This window comes from Dreissena polymorpha, chromosome 15, assembly GCF_020536995.1.
Source record: "Dreissena polymorpha isolate Duluth1 chromosome 15, UMN_Dpol_1.0, whole genome shotgun sequence".
NCBI classification, from domain to species: domain Eukaryota; kingdom Metazoa; phylum Mollusca; class Bivalvia; order Myida; family Dreissenidae; genus Dreissena; species Dreissena polymorpha.
The window spans coordinates 14800715-14824369 of NC_068369.1; the positions used below are offsets into that span (position 1 = coordinate 14800715).

General features: G+C 33.4%; 1 protein-coding gene across 1 annotated transcript in view; it reads left to right on the plus strand.

Annotated features, from left to right (window-relative positions):
* The first annotated feature begins 1344 nt into the window (after positions 1-1344).
* The window catches only part of LOC127860912 (transient receptor potential cation channel subfamily M member 2-like), a 31511-nt gene continuing 9200 nt past the window's right edge, over positions 1345-23655 (plus strand). The window contains exons 1-9 of the mRNA XM_052399225.1: positions 1345-1483; positions 2253-2319; positions 2437-2599; positions 9526-9626; positions 10243-10462; positions 15677-15913; positions 17520-17694; positions 17855-18011; positions 18226-18404. Of these exons, the coding sequence (XP_052255185.1) occupies positions 1345-1483; positions 2253-2319; positions 2437-2599; positions 9526-9626; positions 10243-10462; positions 15677-15913; positions 17520-17694; positions 17855-18011; positions 18226-18404 (1438 nt within the window). The remainder of the gene's footprint in view (positions 1484-2252; positions 2320-2436; positions 2600-9525; positions 9627-10242; positions 10463-15676; positions 15914-17519; positions 17695-17854; positions 18012-18225; positions 18405-23655) is intronic.

Here is a 23655-nt window from a genome sequence, read left to right on the forward strand (position 1 = left end):
AGGTTTTGAACACAAATGAGCTCGTGTTTAATAACTCGGATATTTTTAAAAACGTTATTTACTCTATGACTCAGCGCAGAGGTATCAAGTTGATTTATTTGGGTGAAATGAGTTCCTGTACATCTACACTTAACATAAGGTACCACTATCTGCATGGCGTACACACATTATACCACGAATGCCATGTGTAACACAACTTTCAGTATTGCATGTTGGTCTCATAAATGTCCACAAGTCGTTTATGAAGAAACACAAGATTATCGGTGAACATAAATGTCTCATTTTCTTGCATCAATGTTTCACGAAAACACAGTAAAAATAGTTTCTAGGCTCGTACGCTTATAATTTTCAGTTCCGCATACGTATGGGTAAATACTTTGAGTAAAGTACCTTGAATTCGTTAACGTCTCAACTTGATCATAAATTATAACGTTTCGATGAATACAAAAACTTAAAAAAGAACATAATATAGAAAATTAACACTATTGACCAAACATAAACTTAAAATACGTTATCGTAAATGACTAATCACAGTTTGATAATGCTACAAAGTATTCAACATTACAAACCCGAAACGATTGAATAATTTTGATTGGTTCTGTTGTTTTCTTTAAAATGTGTAACCACGTGTAGATTATTTACAACAGCCTTATTTCGCATTGTGCAATATCTTTCAGGGCGGGTTTTGGGTGATATAAAAAACGCATTCTTCTTGTGTATAGTTCTTAAGTCCTTTGAGATTCCTATATAGAATGTTTATATTTGTATATTCACAATTACTTTTGGTGGATGCATCCTTGGCCTTTTTCACTATTCGGCATCGCCTTCCCAATTAACCGGCTGTCGCTCGTCGTCATTTATCGCGGGTCCAAAGTTTTAACCATCGCAGCGTTTTCATTGCTTTCGTTTCGGCGTGATCTCGAATTCTGATCATGGTAATTGGTACTCGTTACCCACGTGTCCGGTTTACTTCTCTGCATTTCTCTGATTATACGCGAATTATACTTCGAAACCAATACTATTCGACTGAAACTTATTTTCGTGGAATTTTTGGTGCGTCCGCAACCATGTACCTAATGTTTAACGAACTTTAACGTGCACAGTCTTAAGGCCCGGTCACACAATGATCATTTATGGCTTAATCACGGCCACAATTCGTCAGAAATTAATCTCCCGAGAAGCAGACGATTGTTTTCGCGTTGAAGTCGAGTTTAAGACGAGCTAAGGTCGATGCTCAGACGTGGCAGGACGCGGGGAAAACTCGCAACGGCTTTGGACGCCGAAAAAAGTTTTGAACTGCTCAACACTTTATACCGCGGACAATCACGGGTAATACACGTGGTAATGACATGCAATACGCGTGAATCACACGTGATAATTCGTGTTCCGGCAGTGATTAAAACTTTGGAACACGCAGTAAGACGCGAAAGTTTAGCGGGCTGTAACGGGCAGAGCACGGTCATCGTACGCGTGTTTCGCGTTGGTATCAAGGGAAATGGCGTGTCTTTTTGCGGCTTATCACTGACAAGAACTGACGCCCCTAACCTTACACATGGCTGGAAGTAGTTAGCCGTGCTTAAGCATTGTTTCAGCAGTGGAACAGTCGCCGACGGCCAGACCAATTACAAAGCACAACCAAAGCACAACCAAGCCAAAATCAACCTGAAATTACCGCTTACGACCACGTCCACTAGATTTTCAAAGCTTTGTGTACGTGATTAAGCCGTAATTGGCTGTGTGACCGGGTCTTTACATCAAATTAACATTTGAATTACAACTGCAATTGCTAAAACTATTACTCTTAACTTAAACGACATTATATCTTTATTTTGTCAAAAGCAATGATTGTTTATTCATTCAGTTTATTACAATAAATTTTGTTAAAACAATCAATGATTCTGCGTTTAATGTATATGAAATAATTGTCCCTCACGTACAAACATCATTAGGCTAAACAAATTGACGATCTCTTTAAGCTTGACATGTAGGTAAATATATCTAACTAGCTAGCTAGGAAAAGTTGGTATTTGTAAAATAGAGCGCACTTTGCTTACGTTTGTGACATAACTTCAATAACCTCAATTTTTAAGAGTATCATACATAAAATGACACAGGGTTCTCAGTTTTCAAAAGTTCACTAAAACTTGAATTTACCATACAAATTTAAAGACGAAGACGAATCATAGATTAAGCACCAAATATTATGGTAGTTAAACTATGTTTAAATATGTTTGCAATTCTTGTTCCTTCAGACAAGGCAGTTAGTGAACATTGGAAGCCTCATCCTGACGTCTCCTCTAACACAACGCAGAAGAACAGGTTCTTTTTTAATAACATTTTGTTTCTGAAAACATACATTTTACAGTTTTACAAACACACATAAAGATTCACGAATGTTTGCTCTAACAAATGTAACTGAAAGAAATATGGTTTCAGAGTATTATGTTTTGGAGAGAAGAATGAGAAGAAGGGTGGTCAAGGTTCAGTTGAGTCTATTGAGTCCCAGAACAGGTTCTTGCCATACTGGAATTACTTGTATTTGTGGGCTTGCATGATGCGTAAGCATGAGTTGGCGGAAATACTCTTGCGAAAGGTGGAGGTAAATAAATTAACATTCCTGTTTCTAAACAATTGCTTCTTAATTGTGTTCATTATATAGCACTAAAATACGGAATAATACACTAGTCAACTGTTCCCAGCGTGCGTTTAAATCAAGTGGTTTCCGTTATTACGTATAACAGAAGAGTGAAAAGCGAAATAGTAATATTAGTATGTATTACACTCGTTTAAATGCTTCAATATTCTTCAATTTCATAAATAGGTATTTTAATACATCACTTATTTCTAATAATAAGTCCGGCAAGTATGTATTGCTTGTCCAATCACCAGGAAACTTCTAGAGTACATTTGTTTAAGTGATACCTCGGCCGAGTTCGAAACTGGGTCACGTTGGGTCAGAAACTATGTAACTTAGTCAAATTAAAAACAAATACTAGTGAACACTCTAGAAGCCACAATAATTTTCCAGACTTCGTGCAACTTAAGGAAAACTTTTTCACAATTATATATTTGCCTAGTTTAAAATTGGGTCACGTGGGTTTCGAAAACTACGTAACCAGTCAAAATTAAAGGAAAACATTTTTAACACTCTAGAGCCCATATGTCTAGCCCAATGTGTATGAAACTTGCTCAGAGCAATGGTCCTATAGATATAATGGTTTAGTTCGAAACTGGGTCACTTGGGGTCAAAAACTAGGTGGATAGATGTAATTGAAGAAAAAAACATGTGACAATACAATTACACACATTAGGCAATAGCAATAAAAATAGAAAAAAACAATGCAATAGACAAATCTGTGGAAATAAATTAACGAGACAGTAGCAATATTCATAATTATATACTGTTCGACAAATAGATCAAAGCAAACAAATGCATGTTCTGACTAAACATTTATGTTAAAAAACTGTTCCAAATTGTTCTTAAAGTTTATATTTGATCTTTATTGCAATCAATTATCTCCTCAATTTTTAGCCTATTCTGAAGATACGTGTAAAACTGATAAATATGGGGAATGTTGTTCTGATACTTTTAAACACACAGAAAATGCCAACAATATGATAAAGTTAATAATCTGTGATATCTTGCAATGACCAATTGAAACGTTACGAAAGCTTAAATGTTCATAATCAAAATTTGAAATGCTCGGCAAATTCGATATACACTTTTTAATTGTTCAAAACTTGTTGAATTAAAGGATATCTCCAAAACATATGCATTTTTGAATCTACTGAGATGCTGAAAAAACGCACACATTGGAATGTGTTGAACCACACTGCAGTAAATATTTTGTGTTAGATATAATTTGCATAATATATTTATACTGAAAAGTTCTTATTTTTGTGTCATGGGTCAGTATAAACGGGTGAGAAGACAGTGTATTCGTTTCAAAGTCTTTATCAAAACATAATTACCATTCTGTATTTGCCATGATAAGATTGATAAGCTTCGTCAGTACGATTTTTTGGTATACTAATTTGCAGATTTTAATTGACTCTGTATCTGATGAAAGTAAATTTGCAGGTGGTTGATAACTTATGTCTTCAGTTTTCAGCTTTTCTTTCCAATCTTGTGGCACACTTTTTATAGGACTATAGTATATCAGAAAATCATTGTTATTTAACCCGTACACGTTTTGTAATTGATCAAAACTATAGAATTGCCTCGTTCTATAGTCGTATATTTGTTCTACATGATTTTTTTTATAAACGAGTTGTTCCAAATTATTTCTTTTCCGATAGCTTTGATGTTATTTGTGCGTTGACCTTATTCAAGACCTTTAATATGTATTTTAAGAACACTGATCGATTGTTTGTGTGTCTATTTCGTCAGGTTTAATGTTATTTTGTTAAATGAAATAATTTCCATAGCATTCCAGAAAAGTACTGTATAATTTGGTTATTTTATATTCGTGTTGGTGTATTAATCGTTTAACCCAAGAAGCTTTGAGACTAGCCATAAAGCTTTCTATATTAATCATTTTTAAACCGCCATTTTAATATTCTTGTATAATTTGATCACTTTAAATCCTGTCGTTCCATACAAATGTGAACATAGTTGTTTTTAAGGTTAAAATTTTAATGTCATCTGGTCCTTCTAAATCTGTAAATTGGTATATTAGTTTTGTCAATGCAAAAGTTTTGATAACTGTAATTTTTCCTATAAGTGAACGATTGCATTTTCTCCATTTATGTAAACAGTGTTCACATTCCTGATTCTTTGTACATATATTGTGTTCAGCCGTTACATTTTTATTATTGCATATTATTATATCAAGTGTGGTCGCGCTTTTACAGTCCCAGTGATTTTTTAATGTGGACATTTTTTAAAAATCTCCTTATAAATGCACAAAGTTTCATTACAGAGCATTTATTGTTATTCAATTTTAAACCTGATTTAGTTGTGAATTTGTCAAGGGTCATAATTAAATATTCAAATGACTTTTTACTGCCGTCAAGAAGAAATGAGAGAAATACCAATTATTAATTACACAAGATTTTGCATTACTTTAAAACATTTTGACCCACTTTATTAGAGATTGACTGAACCCCATGCGATCTTAACATTTATACATACAATTATGGTCTAAACTGTCAAAGGCTTTTTAAAAATCAGAGAAAAAAATCATTGCTGTTTCATCGGCATCGTTTATTTTATCAATGACTTCATTCATCAATAGATCTCCCTTTTATGAATCCCGTTTGATCCGTATTTATACGTTTTTAATTTATGAAAATGTTTTATTCTATTAGCTACAGATTTACTTGCAATTTCATAGTCAACATTTAACAAAGAGACTGGTCGCCAATTATTAAAAGATTAAATATCTTGAGTGAAATAAGACCTTGTGTTTGAAGTTCGGTTAAAGTTTCTGTTTCAAATGAATTATTTATTGAACTTATTAAGTACTGTTTTATGTCGGTCCAATAAAGTTTATACAATTATGTTGTTAGTCCATCTGAGCCTGGGTTTTTGTTTTTTTGTTTTGTCTTTCAATGCTTGAGAGCAGTCATATTCGGACAAATGGTCGAGGTATTTGTCTCCATCATCGTTTGATAATTTTACAATATCTTGAAGAAATATGTAATGGTTTTCTTGGTCCAAATTTACATCAATAAATCAATCATTAAATAGACTTATATACAAAATAAAATGAATTTTTGTTAGATATCTTCCAGTTTATTTAACGTTATATAGAAATCAATCAATAAATGAAATTTAATAAAATCATTAAACTATTTCTATCACATCATACAACATCCGTGCGCGAATGAGAAGATCGATAACGTGTCAGTGTGATTTAGCTACTCGTTGATTGCAGACGCTTTTGCTAGCTTTACAATTTAATTCTAAAAACGGGGCTTGTATCATGGTTATATTTTTGCCACATTTATTAATGATAATACATATATTATGGGTGATGAAGTAGAAATCCAGTCTATAAAAATTGCATATTTTCCACTTGAATACAAAGTTGAAAATATTTGCTCTGCGTGAAGTGCTAACTAGTCACCATATGTCAATCAAATTCCATTAGTCAAATATGGAGTTTATGTTATTTCTGCTTTTTATGTTCCTACCTGTTTTGCAGTTCTTTTTGTCTATGTTTGGATTTTAATGTATTAAAATCACCCTCCCATTAAAACAAAAACAACACTCTAAATGTCACATTTGTGTTCAATCTTCACGAACTTTGCCAGAATATTTGTTCAAAGATACCTCAGTGGAGTTTGAAACTGTTCCACGTGTTATCAAATACTAAGTGAGTTTTTACCATTATGAAACTTGCTGATAATATTTGTTCTAATGATAATTGGTCGAGTTCAAAATACTTTGTGAAACATCGAGCGTGAAAGCTGATCAAAACAGTTACTTGTGGTCTCAGGTAAATGACCTTTAGCCTTTGGCCTTATTGGTAAGATGATATGTCATTAATAATTGTTTAAACTACAAAATGTTTCTTAATATTTTTCATTACAAGCAACCAGTCTTTATTATAAGAGATTTCAGCGCATTCTTGAGATAAATTTCCATTTAACATTCTTAAAGTAAAATAAAAAATATTTAATGTGACTTCTGTTTCAGTAGTACGTTCTTTAAAATGTTACATTAAATTAAAGTATTTTTTTTTTACAATTGCACAAGTGCAACCATCACCCATCAGTCTTGCTATTATCACAGCTACATCTGGATTCACTTACACCTTTAGTTATAATTGCAGCAAATTTTTCAAGGCATATGATCAAATGGGCTTAACATCTTTTGAAATTCTTCTAAAATTTGAAACTTTCGCAAAAATCTGAAGTACTGTGTCTGATTCAAAAAAACACACACTTATTTCATGTGGGTGCGTGTGAGGGTCGGGAACGAACAGACTGCTTTTTTATTCTGCAAAAAAGTCCGGGCATGCATTTTGCATATTCCGAGATTTATCATTGTATGATTGTCTCCATTACAAACTACGTAATGACGATCGATTAAAATTTAGGTTTATGTTTCATCTTTTGTGTCATATTTTCGTTCATGTTTGCCTGTCTACGGTATACATAATGACCATGTATGTAGGCAATTGCACTGATTGTCAATAAGTTATAAACTCATAAGGTGTCCATATCTGATTAGATGGTACTGTTGATTGAAAGTGTAACCGCAGGGGGATTATATCGTTGCGAGTCGTTTGAATTTGTTTTGGTTGCTCTAATAACGTTTTTTTACTGTATGCAAGGTGCAGGATCAACGGGTTTTTAAGGGGTTTACACACGGGCTGGGCAGAATGTAAACACACCGTAAAAAACTTTATTTTTGCAAATATCTCTAGTTATTGAAATACATTTGCAAACATCTTTAGTGCATACTAGACCGTTTTTCTTTCAGTTTGTGAAGATATTTTACCATTTAAGTATAAATCCTTGAATAGGTCAGAAATCGGTGTAAACACTTGTATATGAATGTTGTACACATCGCATGTTTGCCCAAGAACACAGGCTTATTAAGTAAAGTAATTATGATGTATTTCACATTGCCATAAGCAGCACAACAACTGTCCTTTAAGCATAAGGTAAAATTGTTAAGAAAACATGTAATTTGATAAAAACAAAAACAAACAAAAAACATACCGGTGTGTTAACATCCATTTACGTGTACATGTGAATCACACAAAGTCACGCGATCCTGCACCCTGTTAAGGCACAGGTCTAACACGCTGGCCAAATGATGGAATGTATCTCTTTCTTTGACTTGAACTACTTGACTACCATCATATAATTTTAGTTACTTTAAACGTATTTATTTCAAACAAGAATGCATTTACACATGAAACATACAACACGTGCATACAAACAAGTTTGAGTTTGATAAGAACGGAAGACTTTTTCTTATATAGTTCTTCTCCATAAGGGTTATATTTAGTTGCATGTTTTCAAGCGATAATTATTGGTTTACGAATACATATAACAACAATGAGATTAGTTTGATAAGATGAGATATAGTAGTAAATAGAGAAAAGAAGAACAGATTGGGAAGAAATGTTTAAAATAGATGCATATATAAGTTGACAGCGATAGTTCAAATAAGTATTATATAAACAATCTACATACATGTCGGAAGAGACTTAGTAATAGAAATGAAGTTCTAGAAAAGTTCTGTAGCAAAAGCTATGTTTTCAAATCGTTTACTATCGATAATATATTTGTGTACTGCCTCAGCAATATTGGTATTAGTTTGATAATTGAGAATGCTATCTCCATATAAGATCGTTTGGACAGAGGTGACGGAATAAATAGATAATTGTTCAGAAGTTCTGCACGGATATTAATATAAAGCTGTCATTCAAGGAAATAATGAAATGGTAATTCTCTTAGTGCACATTGACATAAAGGCGATGTAACTACGTTATGCCTGAAGAGATGTTCATTTAGCGCACTACAATTAGTTCTGATGCGTGTGTGTAAAATTATATTTCAAAAGAAGCGTGTTCCAATTTTTGTGTTGCATGCGTAAAGAAAACTAAACAATTTGTTTGTACCCATATTTCTAGCAAACAGTTTATTTCCAAACAAAAGTTCGTTATAAAAAACATATTTTAAGCTTTGCAAACATATAAACGATGGTTGGTGAATACTGGCTTGAGAACGCTAATTTTGACTTTGGATGGACTTTGGATGGACTTTCAATACTCATTTTATGTTTGGTATTAGCTTACTTTTATGATAAACTTAATTGTAAGAAAACAGGCCAATTTATTAATTATATTATCAAGTTAAATGGATTTTGGAATTGTGCTAGAAACAACCATTGATTTATCTTTTTACGCGAAAACATACCAATTATTGATTTATAACTATACATCAATTGCGATTAATAGCATTGTCGTAGGTGTTTTCTTCAATATGATCGTCAATCCATCTGTGATTTCGACCTGTTATAAATCGTTATACACTGTGTAATAATTCAGTTCGATTAAATGCAACCACTATGGGACCTTAATGCCACTGAGACTTGACAAACATTTGTTTACTATTCCGTGTGTCAAGTGGTATATCAGCAACTGAAAGCAACAAATATAAAAACTATCGTTCACATGTATATCACTTGGTATTTTTATCACGCTATTATTCTTTTTGGACTAAACATACAATCATTTACCCAGCTGGACAAAAGTTATTATTCACAAATCAAAGTATGTCTTTTTTTCTGTGTGGTAAATTCAAATATATATTGTTTATATCTTTGCAAATTACATGAAATTCATATTTACAAGGGGTTGTTTGGTAAGCAATTTCTACAAGGGGAATTTTCGTATTGGTATCGAAAACTGAATCAATCTTTAAGTTAACATGTCGTTTAGATTAACTCCTCCCCCCCCCCGCTACATTAACATTTTATATATTATAGAAAATGGAAATTAACTGCTTATGCATATTGTGTTGGAAGGATTTGACCTCACATTTCAGTTTTATTGTTTTCAGAATCCGATCGCCATGGCTCTGATAACATATAATTTGTTGAAGGCTGTGGAACGACAAACAGACGACAAAGTGCTAAAGACTGAAATACAGAAATGCATGAAGTATGAATATATACTTCTGAAGACATATACAGCGCTTCTTTTTATATAAAGTATCTATAAAAAGATAATAGCATTTCTTAAAGAGAGGGAGAGGGAATAGGAGAGGGAGTAGGAGAGGGGGAGGGGGAGGGGAGGGGGAGGGGAAGGGGGGAGGGGGAGGGAGAAAGGCAGAGAGGTGTGTGTGTGTGTGTGTTTGTAAATCCAATAACACATGTGTTTTCGGATGTTTCATGTCTAGCAAAATTTAAAAACAAATTGGCTCTATGCATTTAATGTACTTGGTTACTGTTTTTGCAATCAAAAGCGTAACATGTGGTCACAATAAATAAAACCCCAAAAATGTGTGAAAAGCAATATGTTTTATGACATTTGTTTATTATACAATAATTAAGCATATATATGTTTCAATGATTGTTTAACATTGTTGTTACTCCAGCTTGTTTAATTATAATGTTCGCAAGTGTTTATGTACGTAATTATGTTGTCACAACCAAGATTTTCAGTTAAATGAAGGTTGATACTGTAATTAACTTGCGTATACATGGCACGTTAGTGATACTATTTCTCATTTAATACCAAACGGAATTGATGTAAATTGACGTGCATATTCATTTAGAAAATCATCTGCTGTGGCGACGGGTATTCTAAACGAATGTGCCCAGAGAGTTGACACAAAAACGAATCAGATATTAACTCTAGTGATACCAGTTTGGCAGAAGACATGTATAGAATTGGCTATAGAATCGAAACATTTGGAGTTCCTTGACCAGCTAGCAGTTCGCAATCTGTTTGGAACTGTTTGGAATGGAAAACTCGAGGATACAACTACGTTGAAGGTAATGCATTTTATAAAAAACTTGTTTTTTATAATTTACGAAGTTAATGTATATGTTTTTAAACCATAAAGCACATTTTTAAATAGCCCGTATATAGTTAAGGTAATTTCCTATTGCCATCTCAAAAAAATGCACATACACCAATCGAGTGCTTAAGAAAGATAGAGTTTTAACGTTCTAATTTTTTAAATTCTTTTCCAAAGATTATTAGTGCATAGTATTCACGTACATGTTGCTTAAGAAATCATGTAATATGAAAAGTATTTCAACAAATTCTAAGCCTGTTTATGTTTGCGATTGTGGTTATTACTACATTTGTTAAAATATTTAATCAGCATTTGACATTTATATTGTCGTGCATGTAAACATACCTTGTTAACAGAATTGCAATAAAAAATAAAAGTCAGTTTTCAAACATCACATCGCATACTACAAACAAACCAAATGTTCGGTAAATATGTATTTAAATTGGCCTCGAGTGATGCGTTTAAGTGTAATACCAATTAAAGACGCTTCACATATATCCAAATAAGATTTCTTGCGACATGTTTTGCACCTCCTAAACCTGTTTGGAAATACAAAGAAAAAAGGATGGCGTGTTTTATTCGATGGGATAGATACACATATAATATATAGATGCACATGAACAAAAACATTTAACAAATTAAATTAATTAACATAATTAGCCACGACAGATATGTGAGTATGTATGAATTTCTTGTGTAAACTATGTTAATGTATTCGCTTATTGTATATGTATATAAGAACAACCATTGCTTTATTAGCATCAAATGTTGTTGCATCTGATTCTGAAATTATTATGATAATTAAATCTGTTTATGCTTTGCTATTTCAGTTTTTCATTTGTATAATGTGTCCTGCGTTATCGCTAAAACTATTGAATTACAAAACGGACAAACGTACGACCCAGGACAACCCAGTCGAACGTACAGCACAGAAAAAATTCTGTCCAAACCTTGGCAAAATCAAGGACTTTTTACTAGCTCCCAAAACAAAACTTGCGTATAATTTGGTATGCATATTTATACTATTACAAGTATTTATACTTCGTGCAATATTGTGGACTCACATTATCTCGACCTGCTTTCAATTATTAAGAATTGTTTAATGCCGGTTATGGTAAAGGCGATTTTTTTTGCAACAATAACTTATTACAAACATATGACCCTCTTTCATTTTCCATTATAAACTATACATGAAAATAAACTTATAAATACACTAATTTGTAATGGCAACAGGCCTTGTGTCTGTTGCAAAACATGTGATTTGATCCATTTGAGTCTGTCATGCATTTGGTTGTTATTAAAACTAATTCAGGTTTTAAATAAAAACATTTGTGTCATGATCATGATCCTGCGTCAGTTCATCTATTTATAGTATCTATCTATTATCAATTGTATCTAATACCTTGTTGATCAACAGATATCGCATGTGATGTTTCTGAGCCTGTTCGCGTACGTACTGCTGTTTGATCTCGCATCAACGATCTCGAACTTGGAATATGTGTTGATGACATGGGTATTGGCTATACTGGGAGAAGAAATAAGACAGGTAAATCATTGAATAAGAATGCACAAATACAATGGGTATGTGTTAACTTTTTATAAATACTAGTAGAATATATGACAAACCCATTAATCGGTAATTTGTGTTGTGTGAGGTAATTTCCAACATGATAGTTTCGATACTTACGACATAAACCACCAGAGCGATAACCCGATTTGTCTCACTACAAATCTTCTAAGAATATGTTGTTTTGCTGCTCTGTATTATACATACCTTATTTTCATTTCACAATTGTTTTTTTCGCACGTCAATAGTCGAGAAATATACAAAACAATCGCCACATGCCTTAACGTTGTTTTCAAAACATAAGAATCTCCAACGTAATGATTTATTTCAAAATAGCATATATTTTATTCTATACATTATATTTGGGAAACTAGCGTTGATCTTGGGGAATTAGGTACCGAATACAAAACAACGTTTTCAGTACAACACGATAATAGAATACTGGTAACAAGTTTTTAATGAATGGTTAATTATCTCCCATCGTATTAGTGCTTTTAAAACATTATGATTACTCATGGGACACAACATTTAAACACGTACGCTTATAACTTGTTAATAGCTAAAGGCAAAGTAAACTGCTTTTTTATCATAAACTGTGGATGATTTGCAAACATTGCTTATCCGCTTAGGCGTCTACTTAGAATAAGGCTGCAACAGAGACTATACCGCTCGGGTCGTGACCAAAGCTTTACATGCTACATAGGCTTGAGGTGTAACGCCGAGTTTTGTTTCTTCAATTGCTAAGTTTAGGATCATACACTGCTCGGCTGCTAAGAATGCAAGGTTTGGTTTATATGCCCAGTTCTGCTCGTTACACTTGGTTTGTTGTGACATAGTTTTGTTTCCTACAACGGATAAAGATCCCAAAAGGGCTCGGCCATTGCATGCAGACTTGTTGAAGATATAACACGTACTCGATAAATAAGTATTAAGTGTATGTTGTGTAATGCAAACTTTAGTTACCCGCTTGGGTTTTGATCCGAGCATGGCTTGCTACATTGGCTTATGGTGTTACGCCGAGTTATGTTTTTGACGATGCTGCTTCAGCATCTCGTCTTAGTTATCATACCATGAACACAAAATCACAATGGCGACCTACCTAGAAGACCGAAAGAGTCCGATTGAGTTAGCGCAATTTTTCCATTTGGCATACCTCGTTTATTATTATTGAAATATGGAAAACAACAACAACACTTGGCAAATGCAGAAGAAAATGTTTATTAAAATATGTAACAAATGGACAAATAAATATTCTTATCACAAGTGATGATCTCTATGATACATCATAATAAAACATATAACCAGATTGCCATATATGTCATATGTTCTGAGCCTTGTTCTGAGAAAACTGGGCATAATGCTTGTGCGTAAAGTGTCGTCCCGGATTAGCCTGTGCAGTTCGCACAGGCTGACTGCACATGCTATTTCTTTTTAATTAAACATAATGGAGAGGCATAACTATGCGTAAAGTATCTTCCCGGATTAGCCTGTGCTGACTGCACAGGCTATGTTTTTTAAATAAAACATGAGGCTTATGCACATTTGTGCTTAAAATTTCGCCCCGAATTAGCCTGTGCAGTCCGCATAGGCTGACTGTACAGGCTTTTTTTTTATTTGACTAAAACATCAGGGTTAGGCGTAATTGTGCGTAAAATGTCGTCCCGGATTAGCCTGTGCAGTCCGCACAGGCTGACTGCACAGGCTATTTTTCTTATTTTTATGTATTTTTGTTAACTAAAACATGAGGGTTAGGCGTAATTGTGCGTCAAATGTCTTCCCGGATGTAAAAAAAAATTAAAACCTATTTTTGACGATGCTGCTTAAGTCCCAATTTTTTTTCGTACCCAATTTTTTTTCGTACCCACATACACAATTGTTGTGATGTAGATAAACCTAAATTGATGCTTTTATATCCATCCTCTTCAAAAGCATCGTCACACCAGTACTTTCAGTACTTTGATTTCCAAATGCGTATGGTAGTATCTTATTCTTCTCGCTGCTACGAATGCAAGGTTTGTTATACATGCCCTGTTCTGCTCGTTACATATTGTCTGTTATGCTTAAGTTTGATTTCCTACAAAGGTTAAAGATCCCATAAAGGCTCGGTCATTGCATGCACACTTGTTGAAGATATACCATGTACTCGATAACAAGTTATTTGTTTCAAAGTTTTGATCCGAGCTTGTATTGCTACATTAGCTTATGGTGTAACGCCGAGTTATGTTTTTTCCAAGTGCGTAGGTTAGTATCCTTCACTTCTCAGCTGCTACGAATGCAAGGTGTGTTATACATGCCCTATTCTGCTCGTAACACATGGTCTGTTATGCTAAAGTTTGGTTTTCTATTACGGTTACAGATTTAAAAAAGCCATTACAGCCAAAAGCATGCACACTTGCTGAAGATCTTAATCGCATTGGGGTAACAAAGTATTTAGTGAAATATGATGTCACAAGCTGGTGTCACAGATAAATATGATGGCACAAATAAAATTATGCAAATCGTGTTTTCCGTTGTGATCTAAAACGCACGCTGTAGAAGAAACAACAAATGATCACAGTGTAATGGCTGCATGATATTAATTATTTTATTGTATTGAAGATAAAACATGACTCACAAAGCACAAACCAAAATTAACTTCGATGCAATATGGCATGTATATGTTGAATTTATTTGACGTCTAATACTATTGAACTTTAATATAATCAACGACTTTACTTTATAAATATCTATCCGTTATTAAATAAATATATGTTTAACAACGTTTATCTCAAACAAAGAATTGATTTTTTTAACATGTAACCCTATTATGTGTGAAATGAAATCCATTGGAATGGTTTTGCAGGTAAATCGTATCATAGACTTGTGCTTTACCTAGTTTGAAATTATATGAATATCCAATAGCCTTTTGATAAGTATTTTTTTTAATTCGCAGGAATCTCTCATCGGCAGGGGACCATTTATGTGTGTTAACCAGAAAGTTTACATTCTCGATCATGATACAACAACGTATTATACTTAATCACTAAAGTCTCTAACATGTGCCAAAATATAACTATGATATCCATTTAATATCGAGGTTAAATTCAGCATAATCTACTACGTTTGCGTACATACGTCCAATATTTCTTCTTTTAATCACCTATAATTTTAACAAAATGAATTGCCAATTGAAATGACACATCTTTTCTGAAAACCTACCGTGTGGGGCAGTTTCCAAATAAAGGTTTAAATCGAGCGTCTAGCGAGATTGGACTGAACATGCATATATGTATTGGTTAAAGTTGGGAATGCATCCAAAATCTGCGTGTTGTCATTAAAATTGTTATGGAAAATTACGTAGAAATGGAGTTTCCATACAATTATGTTTTATTATTTTTGTATATGTTGTTTTGAAAATTAATGCTTAGCTGCTTATTCGGCGCGTAAATGAAGCTCTCAAAATCTTAACTCTACGTATTAGGCATTGACAAATCCATTCCCGATATTGATTTGATTCTTTATCCTTAGGGCCCGTGAGACAATTTTACAACTTTATCAAAAGTACACCCATATTTTCTATCAGAGACCTAATACAAGTGCTTATTCACCATATACACGTACTCATGTGTGATATGTTTCCAGATGGCTACTTCGAGTGAGAAAAAAGAGTACTTCTCGAATGGATGGAATATCATTGATATGTGTACAATCGCCATGTTTTTTATCGGATTTGGACTGCGATTCAAACACTTTCAAGACGCGTTGGATTGGCCCAGAGTCGTGCTTGCTGTCGATTTTGTAGCGTTCTTCTTCAGACTGATCCACATCTTCTCTGTTCAAAATGTCCTTGGTCCCAAACTTATTATGATTCAACAAATGGTACGTGATGTTATATGTATTTATTATATTATTGTATAATGTTTTAAATTGAGCCCTGTACGCCAGATATTATTACATCCATCATGTTACTGTAACACGGAAACAGCTGCCTCAGTAACTAGAGCGCTGGAGAGTAAATCCGAATTTCTTCTTATATCCGAGTTTGAAGCAGCTCATCCCAGCTTCGTTTAAGATAATTATTTACAGTATCTTTACATTAATTCATCACGTAATATAGCTTGGTTATATGTCGGTGAATGTAAACTAAGTCAGGCAAATTGTGAGAGACGTTCTATGTCATAATGCTGTTATACAGCGAAAATCGAACAACCAAACGTTAAACATACTAATTTACATTAACGGATAAGTTCGTTAAAAATAAATAAATCTTCATAGCATGCCAGATATTATAGTTTGTCCAAATGAATAGTCTATCCAGTGAGATTAGTAAGCGTGTCTAAATGTTACATACTAAATATCATGCCTTGTTAATATTAGAAGATCTTCAATCAGTAGCGATATGGCAATAGCGCCAAGCCACTAATATTTTCTGTTGTGTAGTTCATGTGTCAAACCTGCCAAAACTTGTTAATGCTCATATTAGAAAATCATTTTAAAAAGTGGTTCATGCTTTTTGATGGAAAATAAGTTAAAGTCAGCAAGTAAAATGCATTCTTTTGTCGATTATAATACAGATACAGCGAGTGCAAATCAACTGTAATGGCCGTTACATGAGAATGGTTATTGTTCTTCTTGTTTTGTTGTATGTTTGCTGTTAACTGGACAAAATAGTACAGCTAATAAATAATTATTAGAAAAAAAATATCACATTTACAATATTCAATAAATATAATATGTATGTTATGCATATCGAGTTTAATTGAAAATAGAAATATATAATTACATAGGGCGGTCCTGCTATCGTTGTGGTTCAATCCCCTTTCCGGAAGAATGTGAGCTTGTTTGTCATCATACCGGACAGGTGGCGTTTCCTCAGGGTACTCCGGCTCCCATCCCCTCACAAGATCACGCTAAAATTTCAAATCGTTAATTAACAACTAAATAGCTTGACATAACATATATACTTTCCATTGTTTGGGAGTCTTGAAATTAAATTAGGTGGTGCACGTGTCGGTTCCACACATAAAACAGCTTAAGGCGCGGACGAACCTGATAAACTTCGGAAAACAGACATTCAAACAATTACAAAAATTGTCTTCTTATCCGTGACGTTCGATTTATATCACTTCAATGATATCTAAACAATCACAGTGCTTGTCAATGTTTATGCCATTTTTAAAGTTAAGTCTCAGCATCCCCTGGAGCATATATAACTATTATGAATATCATAATAGTGTTTACGATATTATCGAACACCGACAAACAACATTAACAGCTTGTTCACCCTCGCATAGTACCAATCGTCATAACAAACAGTAAAAAAATTCAATTGTTTTTAATCGCCAGTTTTTTCCATCGCTTTTTCGTTAACGTCAACCAATGTTTGCGAGGGTTTATATGAGATTTATATACGCATCTCTACGTTTTCTTCACAATAGCAAGAGCTATTTTGGATCACTTAACTCGTGTGAGTTTTCTGTTTAAGTTTCAGGACCTGGTGTATTTCCTTGTTATTTTGTTGGTGTTTTTATTATCGTACGCGATTGCCTCGCACTCCATCCTCTTCCCTGATTCTCCAGTTACTTGGGAAACATTTCGACAAATAATAAGAAAGCCTTACTGGCATCTTTATGGAGAACTGTTTCTAGAAGATACGGAAGGTATGTATGTGTCACCAAAACAAATCTAAATTTGTGTACAATATAATTGTAAATTATAACTAAACATATCATGAATTTCCAAGCACCTACAGGCATTGAATTTGTATCATGGAAATTGACCGCAGTAGAATCGATTTGGTAATTATCATTTTCCAAACAGGTTTTGCGGATTGCACAAGGGATGTTAGTCTATGGACAAAAGGAACATTTCCGCGTTGTCCAAGCAAAACTGGGCAGATTGTGGTTCCAATCATGATGGGGATTTATATGCTTTTCACCAATATACTACTTCTCAACCTTCTGATTGCTATGTTCAGGTAAATTTAGCATATGTCGAAACACTTGACAGTTGTTGAAATTAATAGTATATTCATGTTCTTCAATTATGTCCTTACAGAGAATAAAATGCATCTTTATTTAATAATACATACATACAATTGTACAGTTTTAGAAAAGCTTTGATGTTGTATACGTGTTTGTTTGTGTTCAAGAGCAAGGACGTTTATTTTAAATGCCTTTTCAAATTTTTAGTCACACATTTACGGTTATTCATAAGCGATCGGAATCGCTGTGGTGTTATCAGCGATACTTCATACTGAAGGAGTACGGAATAAAACCTGTTATATGTCCTCCTCTAAACATATGTTGGCACATATACGATCTTGTCCAACGCGTGTGCTGTCGACACGCGACTGTAGAAGATCCTTTTCGTAAGTATCATGTCACATTCTTTGATCGTAAAACTAAAAGTTGATGTTAAATAATAAGATCATATACATTGTATTATATGTTTAGCGTCCCCTTTAAATCTTGGAACCTGCAAATAAGTCAGGACAAATTTAGTCAGTTAAACCTTTATCACCAATTTTAAAATGACCGTAGCAGTATGTCAACACTCACAACTATAAATACTAATTATCATATTGTAGTTTCTTAAAGAAATATTTAAATGTAATATGAACGGAAGCGCAATGTTTAGGCATAACTATCTCCAAGATCATTCCTAATTTTTTATCGTATTGGGTGTTGATAAATCATACAATAAGCATGTTATAATATTCTATAGTTTTGTAAAATCTTTTAATTAAACAATCATCTGATACGCATTTTAAAAGAGCAATACAACATTAATTATAAAGACAAAATTTTACAATTCACAATGATAAGATCTAGTAAGTTGTTGGCACTGGTAAAAGTCCCCATTCTAATTTAAAAAAAAATGAATGTCAATAAAAACTAAAAAACAAATAAAACAGAAATTGCTTTCGCACAATTTTAGAGTTATTTTAGAGCCCATAGTTTAAATCAATTATTTGTTTTAATTGAGTCGCATTAGCGGAGTTTGTAAATGCGTTGTTTAAGGCATTATGTATACACTATCCATCTTCAGTCTCTATATGGTGAAACATATGTTAAGTTTAAAAAAAAAAAACTAACCCGCCCGTGAACGCTTAACATAACATCAAATTGGTAACTGTTGTCCTTTAAAATGACACTGCATCTCTTACTTCCACATATTACACGTTTCTGTACATTCAAACGTGAATGAAACTTAATGAAGAATATTATTCCACGTTACGTCGCTTGTTTCCCATCGACATGATTTTAGTTTTAGTTTATTTCAAATAATACCCAGAAGGCCAAAAGTGGACACATTGATAGCGGACTTGCGATGTTTACATGTTAAATGTTTTACTGTTCAAATTTTTGGGAACGAAAATAAAAAATGACGAAAATAAACATAATAGTTAATTGTACCTAAGTTATTAGTTTTGATTGTGGCAGAAAGTCACATTAAGAAGGGCCATTCATGATAAATATGTTATAGTATGTAAATCTATTCTAATAATAATATTTTCATCTACTTATTAATACATCTTTTCCTAGAATACCTATTCGGATCTATTTGGTGTCTGAAGGCAAAACTATGAGATATTTTACAATAAAATAACACAATAATTGAAAGTATTTTAAGAAATGACAGCGTACAATGTGTCAAAGTGTACTCGTAACAGTATATTTAAGACTGCTTATTTGAAACAAAACAATAGACAGTCTTAAGACTCACACTAAATTACGAATCATAATATAAAAAAAAAAGGCAAACTATAGTTTTTAATATAAAAATATATATTGATAAACAAAAGCTTCTAATAAATAACCCACTATAACACGCCAATATATTTAGAAACCAGTGGACAAATATATATTACAATTTGTTAATTTAGCAACAATATATTCATTTTACATGCCTACAGAGGTCATCACAGACAACCTTTTTCAATGTATCGAAATCCTGAATGTTCGACAAAAATAAGGTATCTATCGTAAAGCAACGAATTAATGTGTGCAGTATCTAACAAACACAAATCGAACTTAATTGACGATATATAAGCATCATGTGATCAAACTAAAAACAAATAAATGTAACAAACTACTTTTGTTATTACCATGTTCTTTTCTGGTGTCTTTCGCTTGATGAGTGCATGTATGTTTTCTGTTTGTCGTACATTAGATTGTTATGCAACCACCGAAATTCCGTTTAAAATTAACATTTAATAATAACACGAAATTGAATTGAAATGCGTCAAGTACAACTGCAAGTCTCAATATTCAGCCTGTGTAAAGATGTACGTAATTGTGATCAGCTAAATCAAAATATGTTTGTATGACCTTTATTAAGGTATGGTTGAAACTGTAAAAACGCGACGTTTTTTCTTAAAAATGCATTACTAGAGTTTTGAATCACCTTTTTAATATTCTGGATACATTTGTTCCTCAAAATCTGCAAAAATAGTATACAACATATTCTAATTACTAACATATTGAAAAAGCCAAGAATATTAAACCCCCAGATTACCTTATAGATCTCTTAATACTGTACACCAAGTATTGTTGATTTTACACTATACTATATAGGTAAATATGGTCAAAAATACGTGTTCATCAAGTGTAAATCTGATGTGTTTTTTTAAGTTTTTTTCTATTAACGTATTATAATATATATTTTTGACTTATCGGGGCTCAATAGCTGTCAGAGTAATAACAACCGTTTATATTGACACCCTGGAAGCTTCACTATTGAAAAGAAATATGTTCAAGCCGTTGATAACATCCCCACTTACACAGAATGAAATCAATACTAGTCTGCAATAAGTATGAACGGAGCAAAACAAAAATTTAAAGTCCTCAATAATTATTGTGAGAGCCTAACTAAGGTGAATAGTCTGCGCTAAGTTTGGGCGGAGCCTAACTAAGGTTTAAATGCCTAAATTATTATTTAAGGAGCCTTACTAGGGTAATACGTGTACAATAGTTAATTACGGAGCCTTGCTAAGGTTAATTGTCTGCAATAATTATAGGACGGAACGTTACTAAGTTTGTGAAGTAGCGGATTGTCAATGCACCTACTATGTCTTATAGGAACACACAAGTCTCTGAATGATAAAAACACAATAAGTCTCTGAATGGTTTCTAACTATTTATTTTAGTTTCTATTCAAATATTCTTTAATTACAATTCTAAGTGTCAAGTCAAATTTCCCTCAAATCTACCTGCAGAATATCTTATTCTGACCAAACATCTACATTTTGTCTACAGGTTAATTTACATAAAAATCCCTTACAATTTCGATTGGTCATCAGTGTCCATTTCTTCACGTGCTTGTTGTCGATTGGTCATCAGTGCCCATTTCTTCACGTGCTTGTTGTCGATTGGTCATCAGTGCCCATTTCTTCACGTGCTTGTTGTCGATTGGTCATCAGTGTCCATTTCTTCACGTGCTTGTTGTCGATTGGTTGAGTTCTAAATGTATTGAATTACTGACACCCTGGATAAACAAAATTATTCAGGTATTTACACACTTATCGAACAATCATGTGATATGAATTTGTAATGTACTCTTATAATTCAATAAAATCATGTTTCCCATCGCACATTTTGTATGATCAATGCAACCAGGTTAACAAGATGATGCAAGTTTGTTCGATTAATGTTAATAAAGTCGGCCTATTTCAATAGTTATATAAGACAATACCACTTGAATGGCTTGTTAAATATTCAGTCTCCAGAATTTGATTTCTCATGCACGGATATTTCGTGTTCCTACTTGCTAACAATAAACCTTCAAACATTCTGGACCAGTTTGTACTTGTAAATTTTTATCATATCATTAATAGTATCTGTATTATTAATATTATCTGTAATTAAATTGCTATATAACATAATATGCATGTTATAAGAATAAAAAAAATATGCATATGCTGTTACGTTACAAGTTTATTAGTATGCAATAAATACAGAAGGGGACTTACTAAACTTAACAGTCTGCAATACTTATGGACGAAGCTTAACAAAGATAAATAGTCTGCCATACGTATGAACAGAGTCTAACTTAGGTTAATAGTCTGCAATAATTATGGACGGAACCTACCTATGGATTTGGCAACGTTTCTTTAGAATAACTGTTAATTTTAATGTTGCGTGCTCCTACTTTATCACGCATTCAGAAAACTTGTGTAATACTAACAGCCTTTTAATAGTCATAGGTAAAGGTCGATGGTCAACAACCCTTTAAACAGGTTGAACCCACGATGCTTTACATTCTAAACGTATTACCCAAGTTATAATCTATCTTTATTTGCGCAATTCGTTTGAATTGTCCCCCTGTATTGTGTATTTGTCTTGAATACAAGACTATGCGCGGTAACACTAATTTATCTCCTGATACTATTATCGAGTTTCGTTATTTCTTTTTGTATTGCCACGAAATCTGTTAAAAGTGTTATGCGTACAACGGTTTACTATAATGGTTACATATACGTATGCTAGCAATAACAGAAAAGTGGGGACAGTGGACTAGTGGTGGGATGCTGGTCTAGGGATCGAGAGGTCCCTAGTTCGAATCCCACTCGGGGCACTGGATTTTTCTGAGCAAAAAATTAATCCCACGCTTGCTCCTCCACCCAGGTGTATAAACGGGTACCTGTGAGGGAAATAAGTCCATCTGCCGTGGCTGCCTGTTAACGCCATATGTTAACGGACGACTTAAGTCCCAGTGATCGGGGGTTAATGTCGAAGTCGGCTGAAGATGTATATCGATGCAGACTATAAACCGCAACTTTAACAGAAAAAGAAGTCAGCAATGCCGAAAAATGTATATAGTTCGTACTGAAAAAGCGTGTTTTGTTAATGAAATTTGTATTAACTCTGCAACCTGATATTCAAGTATAGTTTGTATTCGTTTGCATGTAGGCTTTGTAGTAACTTTTCACATACCAGTATACTTGTCTTTTGTCCACTAGTTATAACATAATTTGTACACGGTACGCGACATAGAATTAATGTTTGGGATTATTCTGCAATAATTATGAGTGCAACATTATCGTTTAAAATACTCCCTAGTAAATCTGGGAAAAGTACAGCAACATACAAGTGCTTAAACACTCACAATCAAAACAAAATTAAATTAAATTTAAATATCAAAGCAAAAATAAAAATAAAAAATATTTTTTTTTACCTTTTCTTGTTTCCATGTTTCATCACTGCTATACGGATTGAAAATGAATAGTATTATAAAGAATGCGTCTAAATTGTTATTTAATTCGTAGGCAAACACACTTTTAAACGAGGGCAGGTCGACACGACTCTAAGTATTTAAAAAAAAAATGCGGAATACCGTTAGGGCCATCGTGGTTACACATTAAAATCCAGAGGGCGAGAATACGATGACGACAGTGCAACAACGCGATAGTACGAGGGCGACAATTCCATAGTACGATGGCGACAACCGATAGTCATATCGTACTGTCGCCATCGTATTGTCGCACTCTCGTCATCGTATTCTCGCACTCACGTCATCGTATTCTCGCACTCTCGACATCGTATTCTTGCGCTATCGTCATCGTTTATTCACACCCTCGCATTCTCGTCATCGTATTATCGCACTCTCGTCATCGTATT